The following is an 18,616-nucleotide window of genomic DNA, read 5'->3' as shown; positions in this document are numbered from 1 at the left end:
AGTTTTGATCTCTTTCTGGTTGAGAATATTCTCTCTCCTACTTGAAAAAGAAGTACTGGGGAAGAGAAGACTCAGTGACAGTATTAGTGATGTCATGTAGTGTTTTTGTTCTCTGTGCCTTGGGGGAAGATTTTGTCTACCGAAAGTCTGAGGAAGACGGGTGGAGAAGACGGTACCACATTAAAACGAAATTCCTGTTGTAGAATTGTGTTCATTCCCACCTAGTTGTGTGAATTGTCTGCCAGATACTTGACATCCATTTCATTTAGTCCTTGAAACAACATTTTGGTGTATGTAATAACGCTTTTATAGGAGGAGGCAAGAAGACTTAATAAAGCTAAGTGAACTTGCCTGTACTTACAGTACTTACTTAGCTATTATTTGTTGGTATTGGAATTTAAACCCAGGACTGTCTGATCTCAAAATCTGGGCTTATTGTAGAAGAGGAAACTGAGGTTTAGAGATAACCTGCCTGAAGATGCATTGGTAATGGAAAAACTCAGATTCAGGTCTGGGTTTATCTGTCTGTCCACACCATTGTGTCTCCTTGTAATTTCTCTGGTCCCTTGAAAAGAAGGCTTCTAGGAAAATACTGCGGAATTCAGGCAAACATATGCCTTTATTCTATATGGAAAAATATACCAGTTTTAGAGTATGTTGCATTTGGTTTCTCATCTCCAACAGATGGCCTTAGAATTTGACTCTAGATCTTCCAGCATCTGGCACAAAACCTGTCATAGAAAGACAGTCTTGGAGAGAATTGAAAGGTTTAATGTGTTAGATTGTGAGCTGGTGGCTGTTTTATTCTTGGGAGGGAAACAAGTGTGGTGAGAGTATGTGCATAAGTACCTAAAGGGTTAACATACTGTTTTTGTTTTTTGTTTTTTGTTTTAATAAAATGTTCACCTAAATGTACTTTCACTTTTAAACATTAGGCGAATTTTGTTCATTACGATCAAGTCTGTACGGAGATGATTTAATTAAAACATCTCTTTAGGGTACCATGTCAAGACTGAAGATCAAGACTTGAGGAGTTCTTCCTGGAGAAAACAGTTGGATACCACTTCCAGATTTCATCTTCAGGTATGTGCCAGGCTTGAAACATCAAAAGGAGATTGAAGATTGTTATTAACTCTTTTTGCTTTCTATTATTTTTTTTATTTTTTTTATTTTTTACTGCAACCAGTAATCAACCGTTCGATCTGTAAAGGTAAAAAAATAATTTACAGTTAAATGCACATTTAACAGCTCTCCTCCTTACGGGTTTCCGATGTAACAGCTAATGCAAGCCATGTGGATATAATGTGATCTGGAAAAGTATAGTTGATATAAGGAAAGTTAAAAACTCCTGAAGCCAACACTTTTAAGTTATGTCTGGGTAGAGTGAAAGGGAAAAAAAGTACCATGAAGATCTCTTTTTAATCTCTGACAGTGTTTCTTGAACATTTTTAGATAGTAAATTTCTTTGAAATTTGATGACAGTTATAGATTCTCTTTCCAGAAAAATGTTCATCATAAATACTGATTTTTGCATAGAATTTTCTCACGGTTTGTGTCCCATCCTTACCCCAGACCATCCACTGATTCCAGATTAGGAGCCCCTGCTCTAAGAGAAGAGACACTTGATGTCTTGGGATCCCAGTGTATTATTGCTTATACCAAACAAAATGAACCCAAAATAGCTTTTTGAAAAGCCACAGCCTTACCAGTAGCACCATACAAGGAAAGTGATATGACCTTTTGCTGCAAACCTTGGAAAATGACAGAGGAAGAATCAAAATTCTCATGTGGCAGAGTTGAGTCCCCTAACCTTCCCAACGCCAAGCATACTCTGAGCAGTGGAGTTTATGTGTGGTTTTTATTTTCTTCATTTGGCTTATCCACATTTTCTAAATAGCTATCGATTTTACAATAAGAAAAATAGCCAAGTTATTTTTTTAAGGCAAAGTTTCGTAAGTACAAGTTCTTTTAATAGAAGAATATGCTCCAGAATCAAAGGTCAAGGAAGGAACCCTTTAACTATTAGTAATTCACTCATTCAGTGTATGATTTTATAGTACCTCACTGGTCATAAAATTTATAATTTGTTAGTATTATAGGATTCAATATTAAAAATAAGCTATTATTTGAATCTTTTGTTTTTCATATTTTTTTAATTTTAAAGAGAGAGCATGTGAGGGAGGGAAGGGGGGAGGGAGGGAAGGAAAGAGAATCTTAAGCAGGCTCCACACTCAGCACAGAGCCCAGTGTGGGGTTTGATTCCATGACCCTGGGATCATGACCTGAGCCAAAATCAAGAGTTGTACTCTCAACTAACTGAGCTGCCCAGGTGCCCCTGAATCTAGCTGTTGTTTTTATTGTTGTCTTTGAAAATAAAGAAGTAAAGCACATAATTAGCAAGATCGCCTTAGAAAATATCAGATTTCTTTTGCCTGTAAGCTAGAGAGGTTTTATAGAGAGGCATGTCAAATCATAACAATTGTTTTCTCATCCTCAGGCAGATTTGTAAGACTAATTTAAAGCAAGTCTATGTTTAATGCTGTTTTTAAAACTTATTTGACCATTACGGAATCAGGAATTTATTTTATGTCATACACACATATACAACTGGTTTCATGAAACATCACATCAGATGTATGCTCTTTTCAAGTTTGTGTTTTCCTTTCCTTTTTTAATTCTGGTGATGACCCTTTCCATTGGTTTCAAGACCTACCAGTCAGTAGCACTGTTTGTTTTTCCTAATGGTTCACTCAGTGATCTTGAAGAGACTGAAGGAAGAATTGTTAGAGAAAAATCAGACTTGGGGCTCAGCATCCAGGGGCTTTTCTTAGCACACAACTTAAATACAGTGGAGATGAAACTTAACAGAGGTTAGATTGTAAAAAAGATAGTGCATTACACCATACATGGGAGCTGTGTTATGCTAAGGAAATGGTAGGTCTACATACCCCATTCCCGTGTTCCTTCCATGTCATATCATGGCACACGCACAGTGCCATGTTGCAGTATAATATACTTTATGTATTATATGTACTTATACAAATATATACATTTAGGGAAAGAGGTATTTATATACATAAATTCTAAGTGGGGTGCCTGGGTGGCTCAGTCGGTTGAGTGACCGACTTCAGCTCAGATCATGATCTCACAGTTGGGAAGTTTGAAGCCCTCATCAGGATCACTGCTGTCAGCACAGAGCCTGCTTCCTATCCTCAGTCCTTCCCACCCTGCCTTCCTCCCCTACTCATGCGTGCTCGCGCACTCTCTCTCTCTCTCTCAAAAATGAATAAACGTTTAAAAAATATAAACTATGTATATATAAATTATAAATTATGTAAATAAAACTATATATGTGTGTATATACAAATATGTAAATAAAAAAGTTTTCTTTTGGACTTAAGTTACTGTGCAAACTTCAATACTTGAATCCCTTCGTGCTGTTCGGTTTTGGAGTGACATGGCCATCCTGAAGGGGTGGTCTTCTGTGGCTGCCACATTTTACAAAAACCGCAGTTCAGTAGTCTATTTCTTCTCTCTCTTGACTTGCTATTGAATAGAGAGGGTAAATACCTCACTTATCTTAAAGGACTCTAAAAATCCGGCCTTATTTCCTTCCTTTTTTAGGATCTTAGTAGAGGCCAGAAATGCATCAAAAAGGAAGGTTCATCCGAAATCATTCAGAAGGTACAAAGTAGAAATTCTGTGGACAGCAGTGGCTCAAGCCCTCAAAATGGAAAGTATACGCAGAATTCAAGCTTGATTTCAGGGGCGTGCCAGATAAATAATGGCAGTATAAGCCCAGAAAGGCCAGTTGGTGAAACTTCCTTTTCAGTGCCCCTTCACCCCACCAAGAGACCTGCATCAAATCCACCACCTATCAGCAACCAGGCAACAAAAGGTAGGCTGAGTGTAATTTTGTGTGTGGCGGTGCTGCTGGCAGTTTCGATGGCCTCGTATAGTGGTTTGCCCTGCAGCTGCTGACAGCCTGATGCCTGAGGGATGGCGCGGTGATGGCAGCTTGCAGAGGTTGTTGTGCGAACAGAGATGCCCGTGGGAACAGAAGGATACCTAGGTCAGCCGTGAGGATTGGGAGTGGCTTTCTGGAAGAGGAGGTGGATCCCGAAAAGGGAGGTTAAGGGGTTAGCCAGGCAGGGTTGGGGAAGTGACAGGGTGGACCACAGTGAGGGTGAAGGAGATGGGATGTTTCTCAAAGGTGAGAAACAGTACGGGGGGCGGTATTTAGGGACCCACCATTTTGTCACTGAAGCACTGGATGACGCAGGAATCCGGTTAGAGCTCATGCTCAAGAGATCGGCAGGGATCAGACTGAGGGGCGGATGGCCTGGTAAGTCCTGTGAAGGAGGTTGGCCTGTATCTCTCAAGTGCTGAGGTGGAAGTTTGAAGCAACAGGATTCCAGGAGCGTGACTTTGCCCGATCGGAACACCTAAAAGCCTTGCTTTCCGTACAGCTCTCCCTTTAGGTCCTCCAAGTGCTGTCTGTCGAGAATGACTTTCATTGTGATTTACACTGTCGTTGGTGTTTTATAGGTAAACGTCCGAAAAAAGGAATGGCAACAGCCAAGCAACGTCTTGGGAAGATCCTTAAGTTGAACAGAAATGGCCACGCCCGTTTCTTTGTGTGACGGGGCTGCTGCTGTGGCCGCTCTTCCCTTTGGAGACAGACTGGTTTCGGGGGCGCGGGAGCCTGGAGCTCCGGCCGGGCCCTCGCCTGACGCGGTTTGCATGTACAGTAGAGAACACTGCCTGAAGAACAAAATGAACCTGATGCTGCATTTTCACTGTGCCACACCCACTCAGCAATAACCGTTTTGGACCTGGTGGGGGAGAGGAAGAAGGAGGGTAGAACCTTAAAAAGAGACCTTGAACTGGGAAAGGTCTCTTGTCAGGGCTTGAATTTCATTTTGTTGTTGGTAGTGTCTTGATTTATTTTCAGTAGTAAGGTAAAGAATTATCAATAATTTATTTAACAGATTTTTTTTTTAAAGTTAACAGCTTTTAAATTCTTTCTTTTTTAAAGCTATTTATTTGGAAGATTTCTGGAGAAATATCTCACTAATTTAGATTTAAGAATGTGAAAGTTTTTAAATTATTTTTGATAGTGTGTATGTTACATGTGGGGAGGAGCCACAGTAACAGTAACTAGTCTGGACTCTTAAATTTGATATTCAGGTTAAAGTCTTAAACAGGGATTTGATGCATTAATTATTTTAAATTAAGATGTATATGAAAATCATTTTATTTTATATATTTCATGTGTTTTTTATAAGCTATTAGCTTCGCTTTTGCTAACATCCAAGGTGCATACTGTTATCCAGGTCGATTACCTTACATCCCACCTTCCCTCTGCACTCCCCATCATTTTGTGACGACACAAGACTCTTCTCTTTGCAGGGAAACACTTTCGTAGCCAACGTGTAAGAATTACATAAAAGATCCCACATTTCGCATTTCGTTTGACATTGCAGTTTTCTTCTAATTATATATAAATAGGCTTCTTGCATTTTCATTTTTGCTGATGATATCTGGGTCCCAAAGAGAACAGCTTTAATATCTTTTTCCTACCTTTGGGGAAAGGATCATAAGTTTGGTTAAATTGTCATGTTTATAGTTTTTCAAATACATTTGTAACTACAGAGGGCCTTCTTCATACTGCTGGTGTTGGAGGGCAGGACGAGCACCTGCCACAGAGGTTATATTTTATGACGCTTTTATTCTGTGTGTATCTAACTTGTTGGAAAATATGAGATATGGTTTGACTTAGTATATTCAAATCTGCATAATAAGCCGTAATATAATAGGACTATACTATATTAAGTTGTATAGAAGCAAGCATGTTGGAGTAGATCTTTTGGGTGTATGTGTGTCTAGTTTCTTATTTCTTAACTTTCTAAGGAATTATTTAAGATACGGATCTGGAGTAAAATGGTGCTTCTTGCAGTTTCTTCCATATGTCCTAACTTAACCAGTGCATATTGAGATTAAGTATCTGGTCGAGCTTTAAGGAATCGTTTATCTCCTTTATGCACAGTTCTTACTAAATGCCAGTTTTCAGTTGCTCTAATAGCTTATATTTTCCCTTTTCTCCCCCATGGCATAAAAATAAGTGATTTCTGGGGGTGGGGTGGAGATATTCCCAATTCTGACAATAGAACATTTTACAAGTTTCTACAAAGAAAATATAGGCAAATAAGATAAAATTTATTTTTATGGAGAAGAAATATGGCCATATTGTGGATTTGTCTCTTTTTTACTCAGCAAGGTAGCAGGACATTCCCTTCTGTATTAAGTGTCACTTGAAGAGCTAAGAAAAAAACCTATACCATCATCTTTCATGGTTGTATTCAAATGTGTATTTTCAAAGAGAAATATTTCTTACTCTGTCTCTATTCCAGTATTTCATGGAATAAATATAAAATAGCTTATGAATTAGCCTTTCTGGTCCAAGCGACTGGACCAAAGTCTGGGTCTTAACTGGGTGTCAGGAAAAAGAATTGGTATGGAAATACTAAATGTCTATAAATGGCCTACTTAAACTCTGTCTACACTATGCCAAAACTAGTTAAGGAGATGGGTATAATCAGTCATTTGTTTGGTCATTGGATCTCAAGTTGTCAAAAGTTGGGGTTTGACTGATTCTCCTACCTCCCGATGTATTATTGTGACGTTTTGGCTTTCTGCAGACACCGTTTTAGTGTTAGAGTTCCCATGATTTTGTTTGGGTTTAAGAAATAAGAATTATAATTTCTTCTTCCGGCTACATCATGATCTGGGTTCGCTTTCTTTACATTTTTCTTAGCTCTAAGTGTTTTTAATTACCTGACCTCTTTTCTTTAGCTATAAAAATGAAAATCGATTTATTTTTATGAATTAAAGTGGGGAGCAGTGTCCACCCTGTGTACTTAGGCCAATAAATACTAATTTTAAGTAGCCAGTATGTAAAAGTATTAAGTGAAGGTACTGTGGATTCATTTTTGGCACATTTAGCCCATTAACGGGCTAAGTTAAAAAAACCAAAAAACAGCTTTCGGTAGTATAATATAACCACTGAAACAGAATTCATGTATCTTTCTCTGAATTGGTGAAAATTCAGCCTACTGGCCCAGTGAGTCTCCTAGTCAAAGGTCTTCTAAAGTTACTGGCTGTGATGCATCCTTTCATCTCATGGAAATGACTGAACTTTGAGATGACTGCAGCCAGGGTCTGGACTCCGCTGTGATAGACAACCTTTCATGTTTTCCTCTGTCTCCTTTATAAACCATACTACCACACGGACACTGCAGCATAGACAAGGAGACAACAGTGGTGGCATTTAGCTGATCATATGCAAATAAATAGGTAAAAACAATTGCGACTTAACATACGTGATTTTAATGGTACTAGTAGATCATGGTTTTTCTGTATTGATTCAAATAAGTGACTTCTGTTAACCTGGGACCCCCTGTACTGTAACTCATAATGTCGCACAACATGCTTTCCAGGGTTGATTAACGATGTAAATAATACAAAGCTGGCAGTTGATAGTAGTTTGGCGTCCTAGAAATACACTGAACTTCGTAAGCATCAGTTAAGTTTTAAGCATACAGAGTTAAAAATTCTGACTGAAATCGTCTTGTAAACTCAGAGAAAACAAGCCCATCTTTATCACAATTTAAATACTTAGCTTGAAGACTGTTCTGTTTTTTTAATAATCCTAATTATTGCCTTTTAAATGAACTCTACTGTATTGACTCATATACTAGCAGCAGGTATTTACAAAACACCTGTGTGCCCAGCACTACTTAGTCCTGTGGGGGAATTTAAAGTTGAAGTTGTGGTCTCTGCTCTTGAAGGTATCTTCTCCAAGAAATAAGCAGTATTAGTTTCATTTCTAAGCAAACTTATGCAAAAGAGGGCCCGTGTATTTAAAAAAAAACAAACAAACATAACTTTAATAGTTTCAAAGAAGTGGAAGGTTTTTTTTTTTAATTTTTAAAATTTAAGAAATATTTCAGAAGTTAATAATTTAATGTTGGTGGTAGAGGGGTGTGGTGTAACATGGAAGGGAGCACGAACCTGGGTTTTTGTCCCAAGTTCTACTGTTTATGCATCAGCTGTGTGTCCGGGAATAAGTCAGAGTCTTGGTTTTCTCATTTGTAAGTATAGACAAAAATGTGGTTAGGAAAAACGTAGAAAAACATTCCTTAATTATTAACACGTCATACTTACCGAGAATTTATCATTATTTAAGTTACAACTGACAGTGCACATCTCTATGCATTTTTAAGTGAAAACTATTACTCATAAATTTTGTTTCACATACAATACATGCCCAGAGCATGGTACCTAAAAAATCAGAAGCATCTCTAACAAGGCATTGAGTTAAAATCAGAATTAGTGCTTGAAGTGGAAGAAAAAGAAATGAGCTAGTTTATGGATAAGGGTTCATGGATAACAACAAGTAGCTGTTATGATGGTTTAAAGGAACTCAAAGGTGGTTTGAGGTTTTGCTCAAAGAGGAATTAGGTCAGTGCTGCTCCACAGACTCTTCAGGTACTAGATAAAGGTAAAATAAGTCATGGAATGAAAATGGTTTAGCAGCTACCCAAGGAGCCGGGGAAAAAATATAAGATGGTCAAAAGATGGGAACCAACAAAGCCAGCTCGCAGTTGGCCACGAAAAGCTTGCTGGGTAGAGAGAGAACACACTGTAGTGGGAAAGGAGACTTGACTGGACATCTTCAGAGGAGAAGATTCCTTCTGCTCTTTTCAAGAGGTGCTGTCTGTAGTGATAGGGCTAGTCCCCAAAGAGTGGATGAGTAATTATACGGCCCACTTTACTACTGCCAGGAGTAACTACACTTGATCTTAGCCAAAAGGCCGAGAAGCGATACCAGGAGTAACTACTACAGTATGTAAACATTTTACAATTTCATGTTAAGAAATGAGGGCTTAATAATGTAAATCTGAACATTTTTCAAAAATTCCTTCCCCTTCTCCCTCCCCCATTAAATATTAAGCTAATTGCTCCCTCCCTGCTAAAAATCGGCAGTCATTTTTGGATGTCCCAGACCTTCACCTAAAGCAATCTTGAGAAGGCTGAGCTTCAGATCGTTAGCTTAGGAAAAGAGTGTTGCCAGTAAATAAAGGAGACCAATGAAAGCCAGGAGGGCAGTGATTCGCCTGGGGTCACAGTGGATCCTAGACCTCAGGTCCCTCGCTTCCTGAAGCAGCCCCTGTTGTGTGACCTTGTGCAGCCTCTGCTCCTCCTGTGGTGGATGACGATGATAAGCTTACTAGAAGTCATGTGGAAAGGGAAAGAAATAATATGCTTACTACGTTGCTGATGAACAAACGTAATGTAATTTTAATACTGTAGCCTTACTAAAAACCCTTTTCATATTTTCATTTGTTTTTCAGTGAGCTTCCTGCCATAAGTCAAATATTTGATCCCCTTACAGAAACAAAATTTTAGAAGTAAGGTCGCTAAGAAGCAAATGCCTGTTTCCAAAGCAATCAGCTTATCATGACTGTGGTTTTATTCTTTTATAGTATTTTTTCCCTTTATAATGGGTAGGGGAATATGATACTCATTTGCCTGCATTCTACCCCATAGACTCTCCCACTCACCCTTGGTGCCCTTTCTAGTGTCCTAAAGCTTTGTCTTATCAAGTGGAAAATTAAGTTTTTTGTTAAAACCTTTTTGAAACTGCATACAGTGAATCTTCCAAGTTTATCTGCTCTGCACTATTTCACTAATAAACCCTGGCTACCACGTAGCCCTTGACCTCCAAGTAGTTTATAAACCTATGCAAGACCTGTGACATTCTGAATCCACTTTTATTTTGGAAATCAGTCCTAAATGGAACCTAATCATAAAGATAAACCTTGCCTCCACCCAGTTTTATTTTGGCCATTTCCTTTTCAAGATGTCAGCTCTTTGTCCCCAAGATTTTTCACCAAAACAATGGTCATAAGTGCTGGAATATATAGTACTTTGCAGGAATAAAATAACCCAGACATACTCTTCTTACGTTTCTTTGGTGGATTTTGGTTGGTGACAGTTACCAGCATTGAGTGCGATCTATAATGAGGAGTTGATTCCTTGCCTAGAATCATTTCTTCCCTCTAAGATTCATAAGTAACCTTTTATTTTTACAAAGCATACATATAACTTCCACACTATAGTCAGGGACCTGAGGTGTAACTTGCTAAGTGAACCCCAAGGTTATTTTATCTTGCAAAAGAAACCTAAACCAAACTAAGGGCCTTACATATATGGTTAGACTGAATCAAAAGCTATAATAACCTCAGTTTTCTCAAAAACAGCTTCTGACTGCAAAAGCGATTCATGCAGTTGTTAGGTGTGAAATAGCGCTGATCAGGGAGCACGGTGCACCCTTGCAGACTATTTCCTTCCGACAAGACTTTTCTACTTTTAATATAAATTAAGCCATAACAGTTTCATGCTGTGGAAAGAGGGTGAAAAGGTTCATTCTAAGAGATTATATAATATGAATTTTCACATTTACTGTGAAATGTCTAACTTTGCCAGTGCTTCAGCAGGTTTTTTTTGGGGGGGGTGGGTGGGGTGTAGAGGGTGGTGATGCGGGGGTAGTATTGGTAATAGGGGTTTTAAATCTGTGAAATTTGAAAAGGGGACAGTTGTTGGCTATGGTATTTACTAGTTTTGTAGTAACGTTTTGCTAGCCTGACTGACTTTCCTTAACTGATTTTTATGCCCATGGTCCAAGGTGACTGTCACCCTTTCTTGTTTGGGGTGTCTGCGGAGTAGTGTCTTGTCTGTTTGTATAGGCAGTCGGTATGTGTGCACATGTGTGTCCTTTGAATACAGAAGCACACGGTGTGACAACAGAGTGGGGTGTGGCTGGGAAATGGGATGCGGAAGCTTTAAGAGCATTTTTTTTGGATTCGTAACAGTATTTCCCATCTTTTGCCTGCAGGCGGGGAAAGTGTACAGTATTTATTTTGTTTCTGTTTTCACTTTGTAAGTCTTCAAGTAGCTTACATTGGTTATTCTAGGGGAGGACAAGTGACTTGTTTAAAGTTGTATTTAGTATTCTTACTTTCCAATTTCTGTATTTTAAAATATTGAAATTAAAATTGTATTACTTCTGTTTTGATTTTTTTAGCACTCGGTGTATTTTTTGCTCATTTTGTTTGAAAGTATAAATGTTGAAAGTTGTATAAAATGTGTCTTTGAAAGAAAAAAAACCTGAATTCTATATCCAAATCTGACTTGCTGCTCCCTTTTTCTGTTTATTGACTCATAGGAGATTGGAGAATGTGAAAAGCTGTGTCACACTTCCGCTTCTTACTGTTTCCGAAGATTTAAATGTGAAGAGTAATGTGTCCTATTCTTTTATTAGATGTATCTCTGGGGAAGCAGTTGCTGAAAGAGGGGAAAGCACAACAAAGGCTAATTGGCAAGATGCTGCTGTGTTGTGGCCACGGATGGGGGTGTTTCCTGACGGACATTTAAGAGCACTCATGGTCCCCAACCCGGTCACCCCACAGAGATTTCTTGAGCACGTGCGGTATACCGGGTGCTGTTCTAGTGCCGGTGCTACAGGAGCGAACGGAACAGCCCCGGTCGTCAGGGAGCTCTATGGTCGATGTGAAAGGTGGGGGAGAAGAGAGGTGCCTCGGTGACCAGCTGCCTCAGGGAAGGTGGGGTGGGAGCGCTAGTTCAGGGAGAAAGACGGGTTCCCTTTCAGACGTGGTGCTTTTGCGGGATCTGATAGCCCCGTCTGGGAAGATATGCGGCACAGTGAGAAAGGAGCCGTGGACAGAGGAAGAAGGAGTACGGGGTGGGGGCAGCACTTCAGGGCAGAAGAGGGGCCCGGGAAGGGGGCAGAGAGTGGCTGAGTCTGCTCAGGAGGAGGACCCCGAGTGCAGGTCACAGGAGCCAAGGCTACAGAGATAACAGAGGCCTGTGCCCTTCCTGTACGTAATACCTGCAAGAGAGTCGCTGTTCCAGAGCACGCACACTTAGCCCACCTCAGCAGCTGTTACGGGAGTGTTACCCAAAGCACCTTTATGCCTCCTCTTTCTTCTAAACCGGCCTGCTCTGGTCCAGCCGATTGAGACCTAAATCTGAACGAATCTGTTCTTTTGTAAAAATCCAGACTGTCGGTCTGTATACCTGCGGGATGTTGACCCTTCACCAGGCTCATTTGGTACCGGTTATCAGGACCTACTCTCCGTAGCCTTAGCTTGATTTTTGTGTTTGCACCAAGCAGTGAGACTGAGACGCATCACTGTGAGATGTGTTGTGTGACCCAGCCCTCATTTTAGATTGAGAAGAATCAGGTGGTATGCCGAACACAGAGTTTTGGACAGAAACCCTCATTATCTTTGTTCCATTTGAGTACTTCCTGCGTATAAGGGATATTTTCATTTCTTCCTCGGAGTAACCCAGCGAGGTAGGTGCTATATTCCCCATCCTACAGGTGAAACTGAGGCCAGAGAGGGTAAATAATATGTGTGGGTTCACACTGCTAATAAAACAGATTTTAATCAAAAGCCTACCTAAAAGCTCTGGTATTTCCTCTGCATTTGGCATTCTCTCATTATTTTAGTTGTATACTTTCAGTTATTAAAAAGGAATAGATGGTCCTTAGGAATGGTTTGTGTTCGGGGCGCCTGGGTAGTTCGGCTAAGTGCCCGATTTTTGATTTCTGCTCAGGTCGTGCTCTCACGGTTTGTGAGTTCAAGCCCCGAGTCGGGCCCTGTGCTGACAGCGTGGAGATTGCTTGGGGTTCTCTCTCTCTTTCTCTCTCCATGCCCCTCCCCTCTCGCAATCTCTCTCTCTCAAAAAATAGACATTAAAAACAAAATGGTTTGTGTCCTAAACGTTTCCTTGTAGGTATCCATTTTGGACTGAAATATCTTCAGAAGTTTTCTGTCACTCAGCTTTGAGTCTAGTTTTCCCAGGGACACGCACACATGAAACACTGGTTTATCATCTAGAATCTCACCTTCTAGTGGAGAACAGGCTGTAAACAGGGAACATGGGATACCATTACAATACATGAACCCAACAGCGGTTCCCAAAGCCGCATCCCAAGGGTCCCAGTAGGGGCTGTGCCCGGTGCCTACGCCGCTTCCCGGGCCTGGATGTGGCCCCCGTGAGGGCTCAGCTGCCTCCCTCGCTGCTGGTGCCGCCGCCTTCCCCACTCTGAAGCTTCTCCTGCTGCCCTCTGCACCTCCACCCTGTAGGTGGGCCAGCCCAGGTACGGAAGGAGAGAGAGAAAAGACCGGCTGCCTGCCTTCCAGAGTCTAGCTTTCCCCCCCACCCCCACCCCCGAAAACTCCTTACCATCCAAGTCCCCAGGTCCTCATCTTCACTCACTTCCAGGAAGGTTCTCCATCCCTGCTTCCTGGGCTCTTCCCACCCTCGGACCCAGAAATACCCTTTACGCTCTAAAAGCGCTAATTCTGATGTGTTGTAAAGTCATCCCTTCTATGCCGGAGTTGGAAAAAGAAAAAAATGAAGGCCTAAAAATAGAAAGTAACGTGTAAATTCCATACACTTTTCTGTAAGGCAAATAAAACCTGGGACAGATTCTCGGTAACAGTAAGAATAGTATTTGACCTTCCCCTAATCATTTACTCTAGAAGCTGCCCTACATAAGGAACTTGAGGTCTATCTGTGTCTGGCATAAAGCATGTCGTGTTAGTGGTGCTTGGTGACCTGGGGAATAGGAGATTCTGAGGCTGGGAACTTGTAGACACTTCGGGTTTATTTATTTATTTATTTTTTTTCCTAGTTCAAATAACTTGTCAAATTCGAAATTATAGGAGACAAGTGGGTTCCACCACAGGGTATGGGTTAGCTGCCCAAGAACACACTACTCACGCCGGGGTACCTATCTCACCCCTCAGAAATCAGACCCTCTTGCTGTACTGGCCGCCTAAGTGGGGCTTGGCACACGAGTCAGGGCCGCTGAATGGACACAGAGCAGGTCACCAGGGAGCCCTTCCTCCCTCCTCTTCTACTCTCTGCCCCGTCCCTGCTTCCCTTGAGGCTCTTCTCGCTCTGCAGTGTCTGTTCCTTGTTTTGTTCGAACTACCAGCCTGAGTGTGTTCTATTCCAGGGTTTAGCACAAATCTCACTAAAATACACTGAATAAACATAAACACAGTCCTTTTTACCAAGATTCTCTCTCTCTCTTTCTCTCTCTCTCGACCAGTGGGATGAGATGGTTGGGGGTGGGGGGGGGGGGGGGGGGAGAGATAGGGTAAAAGAAAAAAGCAGAACAATGGGAAAAGAACCTAATACAATTGTAGAATTCGGTCTCAAGTATTAAGAGCTGTGGAGGGGCGCCTGGGTGGCTCAGTCGGTTGAGCGTCCGACTTCGGCTCAGGTCACGATCTCGCGGTCCGGGAGTTCGAGCCCCGCGTCGGGCTCTGGGCTGATGGCTCAGAGCCTGGAGCCTGCTAACGATTCTGTGTCTCCCTCTCTCTCTGCCCCTCCCCCGTTCATGCTCTGTCTCTCTCTGTCTCAAAAATAAATAAAAAACATTAAAAAAAATTAAAAAAAAAAGAGCTGTGGAAACTCACCAATATAGTATGAAAATGGGTGTTTGAAGTTTCTTTACAATAATAAAAAAGACAGAATAGATTTTAATGAGATAAACGGGTTATATAGCTCACATAGAACCTAAAACTTTAAATTTTATTGTAGTTGCTTTGTAAATATTATATAGGCGTGCCTTGCTTTGGAGCTATGGCAATGGTTAAACAGTAATGGTTAATGTCTAAAACCACAAAACAAATTACTTGGGTGGTACATAATTATGAAAGGATTTTTTTTTCTATCCAAAAGGAAAAGAGCTTGCTAAAAATTACTTGATTCCACAGAGCACTATTTTCAGAGGTTTGAAGCAGGACCCTTCAAGGGTGCTGTCGCTCTGCTTGAATTCCTGGGCAGTGTAATGTTCGGAAAGGGAATTGCTCAGGAGTTCGGCAGGGCTCACCTTGGAAGACAAGTCGTAACGCAGCTGGCCTGGCCATGGATGAGCGTCTTAAGTACGCTGAGCCCAGCAGAGACTTTGGGCTCTACCGATTCCTGGTAAGGAGCCTGGTCAAGAGCAGGACCAGCAGAACACAAGCTCATCCAGGCTTGGTTCCCCAGCTCCAGATCAACTCCACCTGGTGGAGACACCTTACACTTGGGTATCAGATCCCAAATTCCCACGCTGAATCGCAAATAGGCTTCTATGTGAGTGGCCTCACCAACGTTCAGTTGCCCAAGCCAGATTCTTGGATGCTGTCCTCAAATCGCCCCTCTCCCCACCCAAATCAACGATTCACCTGACATCAACCATCTCCCCACTGGGTAGTTTATACAGAATGAAACTATGCATTAGTTATGACTGCCTCAGGACAAAATATGGACAAAAAGCTTCCTAGACCCTGCACCCCCCTCCTTCCTCTAGTAAGTAAGGCTAGTTGTTACCACCATCTCCTCTGTTTCCCTTTACAGCAAAATTTCTTGCAGACCCTATCTCCATTTGCTGTTTTCATGTCCTCACTGCCCATTCACACTTCAACCCACTCCAGTCTTTATCCTTAATCATTCTGCCACCCATCACACTATAAAGAAGTTTGGGACAGACTGCTAAGTGATGAGCAGTCACACAGATCCCAGAAGGTGAGGGGCCATCTTGGATGTTCTAGTCCCAGCTGAGCTCCCAGCTGAATGCAGCCCCAGGAATGACTGGTTATACTGTGTGAGGCAGAACTACCCCACTGAGCTCTGTTGACTCACAAAATCATGAAAACGGAGCCATTGTTTTTAGCCCCTAAGTTTTGGGGTGGTTTGTTGCACAGCAATGGATAAAACATTTCTCTACCCTCTTTTACTCAGTCTCTTGATGACACTCAGCGTAGGTGATCATCCTTTCTTGAGATATTGAAATATTGAAATATTTGGCTTTCATGATTCCCTAATTCTGGTTTTCCTCCTACCTCAGAGGCGGCTCTCTCTCAGCCTTCTCAGCTCTAGAGGGGCAGATCGTTGGACTTCTCTTCTCAGTTTACACTCCTACCTGGTGATCTAATCGGTCCTGTGGGTTTAGCCATCTATATGTTCACAGCTCTTGTTCTGACCTCATCTACAAATGCCAGACGCACAGATCCAAGTGCAGGCTGGGCATTTTCCGCGTGGATGTTTAGTAAGGAATCTTCTAAACTCTTCCATCTTAAAACCCTTCGTGACTTGTGTTTTAAAAGGGGTTTGTTAGGGGCGCCTGGGTGGCGCAGTCGGTTAAGCGTCCGACTTCAGCCAGGTCACGATCTCGCGGTCCGTGGGTTCGAGCCCCGCGTCGGGCTCTGGGCTGATGGCTCAGACCCTGGAGCTTGTTTCCGATTCTGTGTCTCCCTCTCTCTCTCTGCCCCTCCCCCGTTCATGCTCTGTCTCTCTCTGTCCCAAAAATAAATAAAAAACGTTGAAAAAAAAATAAAAAAAAAATAAAAGGGGTTTGTTGGGGCGCGTGGGTGGCGCAGTCGTTAAGTGTCCGACTTCAGCCAGGTCATGATCTCGCGGTCCGTGAGTTCGAGCCCCGCATCGGGCTCTGGGCTGATGGCTCAGAGCCTGGAGCCTGTTTCCGATTCTGTGTCTCCCTCTCTCTCTGCCCCTCCCCCGTTCATGCTCTGTCTCTCTCTGTCTGAAAAATAAACATTAAAAAATAAATAAATAAATAAATAATAAAAGGGGTTTGTTTTAATCAGGTAAGACGCACACACAGGGAAATGTCTGTTATGAAGGGAGATGTTTTTATATTCACAAGTCCCCAGAAACAGGAGGCGGGCACACCTTGCAGGGCCACGCAGGGACGCACCACCAACACTGGCAAGGGGGCAGAGGGAGTGGGAAAAATGCGGGCAAGAGTCTTTATCGTGACTTCTGTGGGAAGGAATCAGGGTGGCATGTGTATGGCCTTCTAGATTCCTAGAAATATATTGGAGCTTTTCAAAGCCCCGGTGGACATCTCATCCTTCAGCTTTTCCTGTTAAGCTTTTGATTCGTTTATTGTTTGCCTCGACTGTTATCCATTGCCTCAGTCAGTGGTTATGTTAAAACACTGAACAAACACCGTTGAGGAGAAGCCGTTAGGACTAGGCTAGTTACAGTGAGGACGAATGAATACAAGTGTTTTCAGGAAGGTCTTCCAGGGAACCAGTGGACAAGTCTAACAAGGACTTTTGGAAACAGCTCCAGCCCTGTTCTGCCCTCTCTGGTACCAGCAGTGTGGGCTGTTAGCTTTCAAGGCCCCCAAGGACTGAGGAGGAGACAGGACTAAGGGAAGTTGAAGTGCTACAAAGTTTGATGTTTTCAACTTAGATTCAGCTGTTGCTTTTTTTTTTTTTTTTTTTTTTGTTTATTTAAGTAAAGTCTACACCCAGCCGTGGGGCTTAAATTCACGATCCCCGAGATCAAGCTTCGACAGGGAGGCCCTCGGCTGTTTTTCTTGACTAAATGCTAAATGAGTTGCTGCAAAACTTTATAATTTCCAGAGCTCTGAAAATAGGGATTTTGGCCATTTTGGCCATTTTTTCACCTGGAAGGGCAAACTTTCTGAGGTCCTTACTCCACCATTTTCACTGCTGTCATCCTTCCTTTAAAAAAAAAACAAAACCGCAAAACAATATTAAAACCACAATTAAAAATTAGAATTTTAAATTAAGAATTAAACCTAAAAAATTGTCCACGATGTATTAAAGTCCAAATTTATTTTATTATTTATTTATTATTATTTTTTTAATATTTATTTTATTTTTTAGAGAGAGGAGAGACGATGAGCTAGGGGAGGGGCAGAGAGGGGGACAGAGGGTCTGAAGCGGCCACTGCGGTGACAGCAGAGAGCTCAGTGCGGGCTGGAATTCACTAACAGAGATCATGCCCTGAGCCCAAGTCCAACACTTCACCACTTACCCGGACTAAGCCACTAAATCCCAGGCGCCACTAAATCCACATTTAAAAGCCAAGCGATAACTGCCCCTCACCCCCTAATTCATTTGTGCGTGTTACTTTATACTCACCATCCACACACTTAAGAGATTTTTACCGTTTTGCGGTAATATTATGGAGAATTTTAACATCGTACCTAAGTTTCCTTCCCCTGCAATCTTCCCGCCCCTCATTTTTCTCCCACTTTCCTAGTGCCCCTTACTGCATACTCCCCGACGCCAGTGTTCATGAGCCAACTTTGGCACAGTGTGTGTCCTTCCTGAGCCTTCTCCTTGCTCATTCAAAAACAGCCACATTGCCACACAAATAGGTTCTCTTTTCGCTATTGATTTAAACGGTTCTGTACCGCTTTTCCCCCTTAACACGTCACGGACGTCCTTCTAGGTCTGTAGAAATTTAATGCATGCTTGCTGAAGTCCTGTAACAAAGAGTCTGGACAAGGATCCCCTGCGTTGCTCCCAGGACCATACCTCCTCCCCGCCCCCCGCCAAACACTCTCACCAGAACTTACTGTTGCTTTTACTTTTTCTTTCTTAGGAGGGCTAATTTTTTGTTTTTATTTTAATATAGCTTACTGTCAAGTTAGCTAAGTGAAATAAATCAGAGAAACACCGATATCGTA

At 41.9% G+C, this 18,616-nt stretch overlaps 1 protein-coding gene across 1 annotated transcript in view; it reads left to right on the top strand.

The window, feature by feature from the left end:
- Window positions 1-11,255, top strand: part of KDM7A (lysine demethylase 7A) — an 83,106-nt gene extending 71,851 nt beyond the window's left edge. The window contains exons 18-20 of the mRNA XM_030308560.1: window positions 998-1,083; window positions 3,625-3,898; window positions 4,549-11,255. Of these exons, the coding sequence (XP_030164420.1) occupies window positions 998-1,083; window positions 3,625-3,898; window positions 4,549-4,643 (455 nt within the window). The 3' untranslated portion in view covers window positions 4,644-11,255. The remainder of the gene's footprint in view (window positions 1-997; window positions 1,084-3,624; window positions 3,899-4,548) is intronic.
- Window positions 11,256-18,616: the final 7,361 nt, after the last annotated feature.

The sequence above is a fragment of the Lynx canadensis genome, chromosome A2 (genome assembly GCF_007474595.2).
Source record: "Lynx canadensis isolate LIC74 chromosome A2, mLynCan4.pri.v2, whole genome shotgun sequence".
Lineage (NCBI taxonomy): Eukaryota > Metazoa > Chordata > Mammalia > Carnivora > Felidae > Lynx > Lynx canadensis.
Note: the sequence above shows the minus strand (reverse complement) of the source record. Positions and strands in the feature narration are given on the sequence as shown.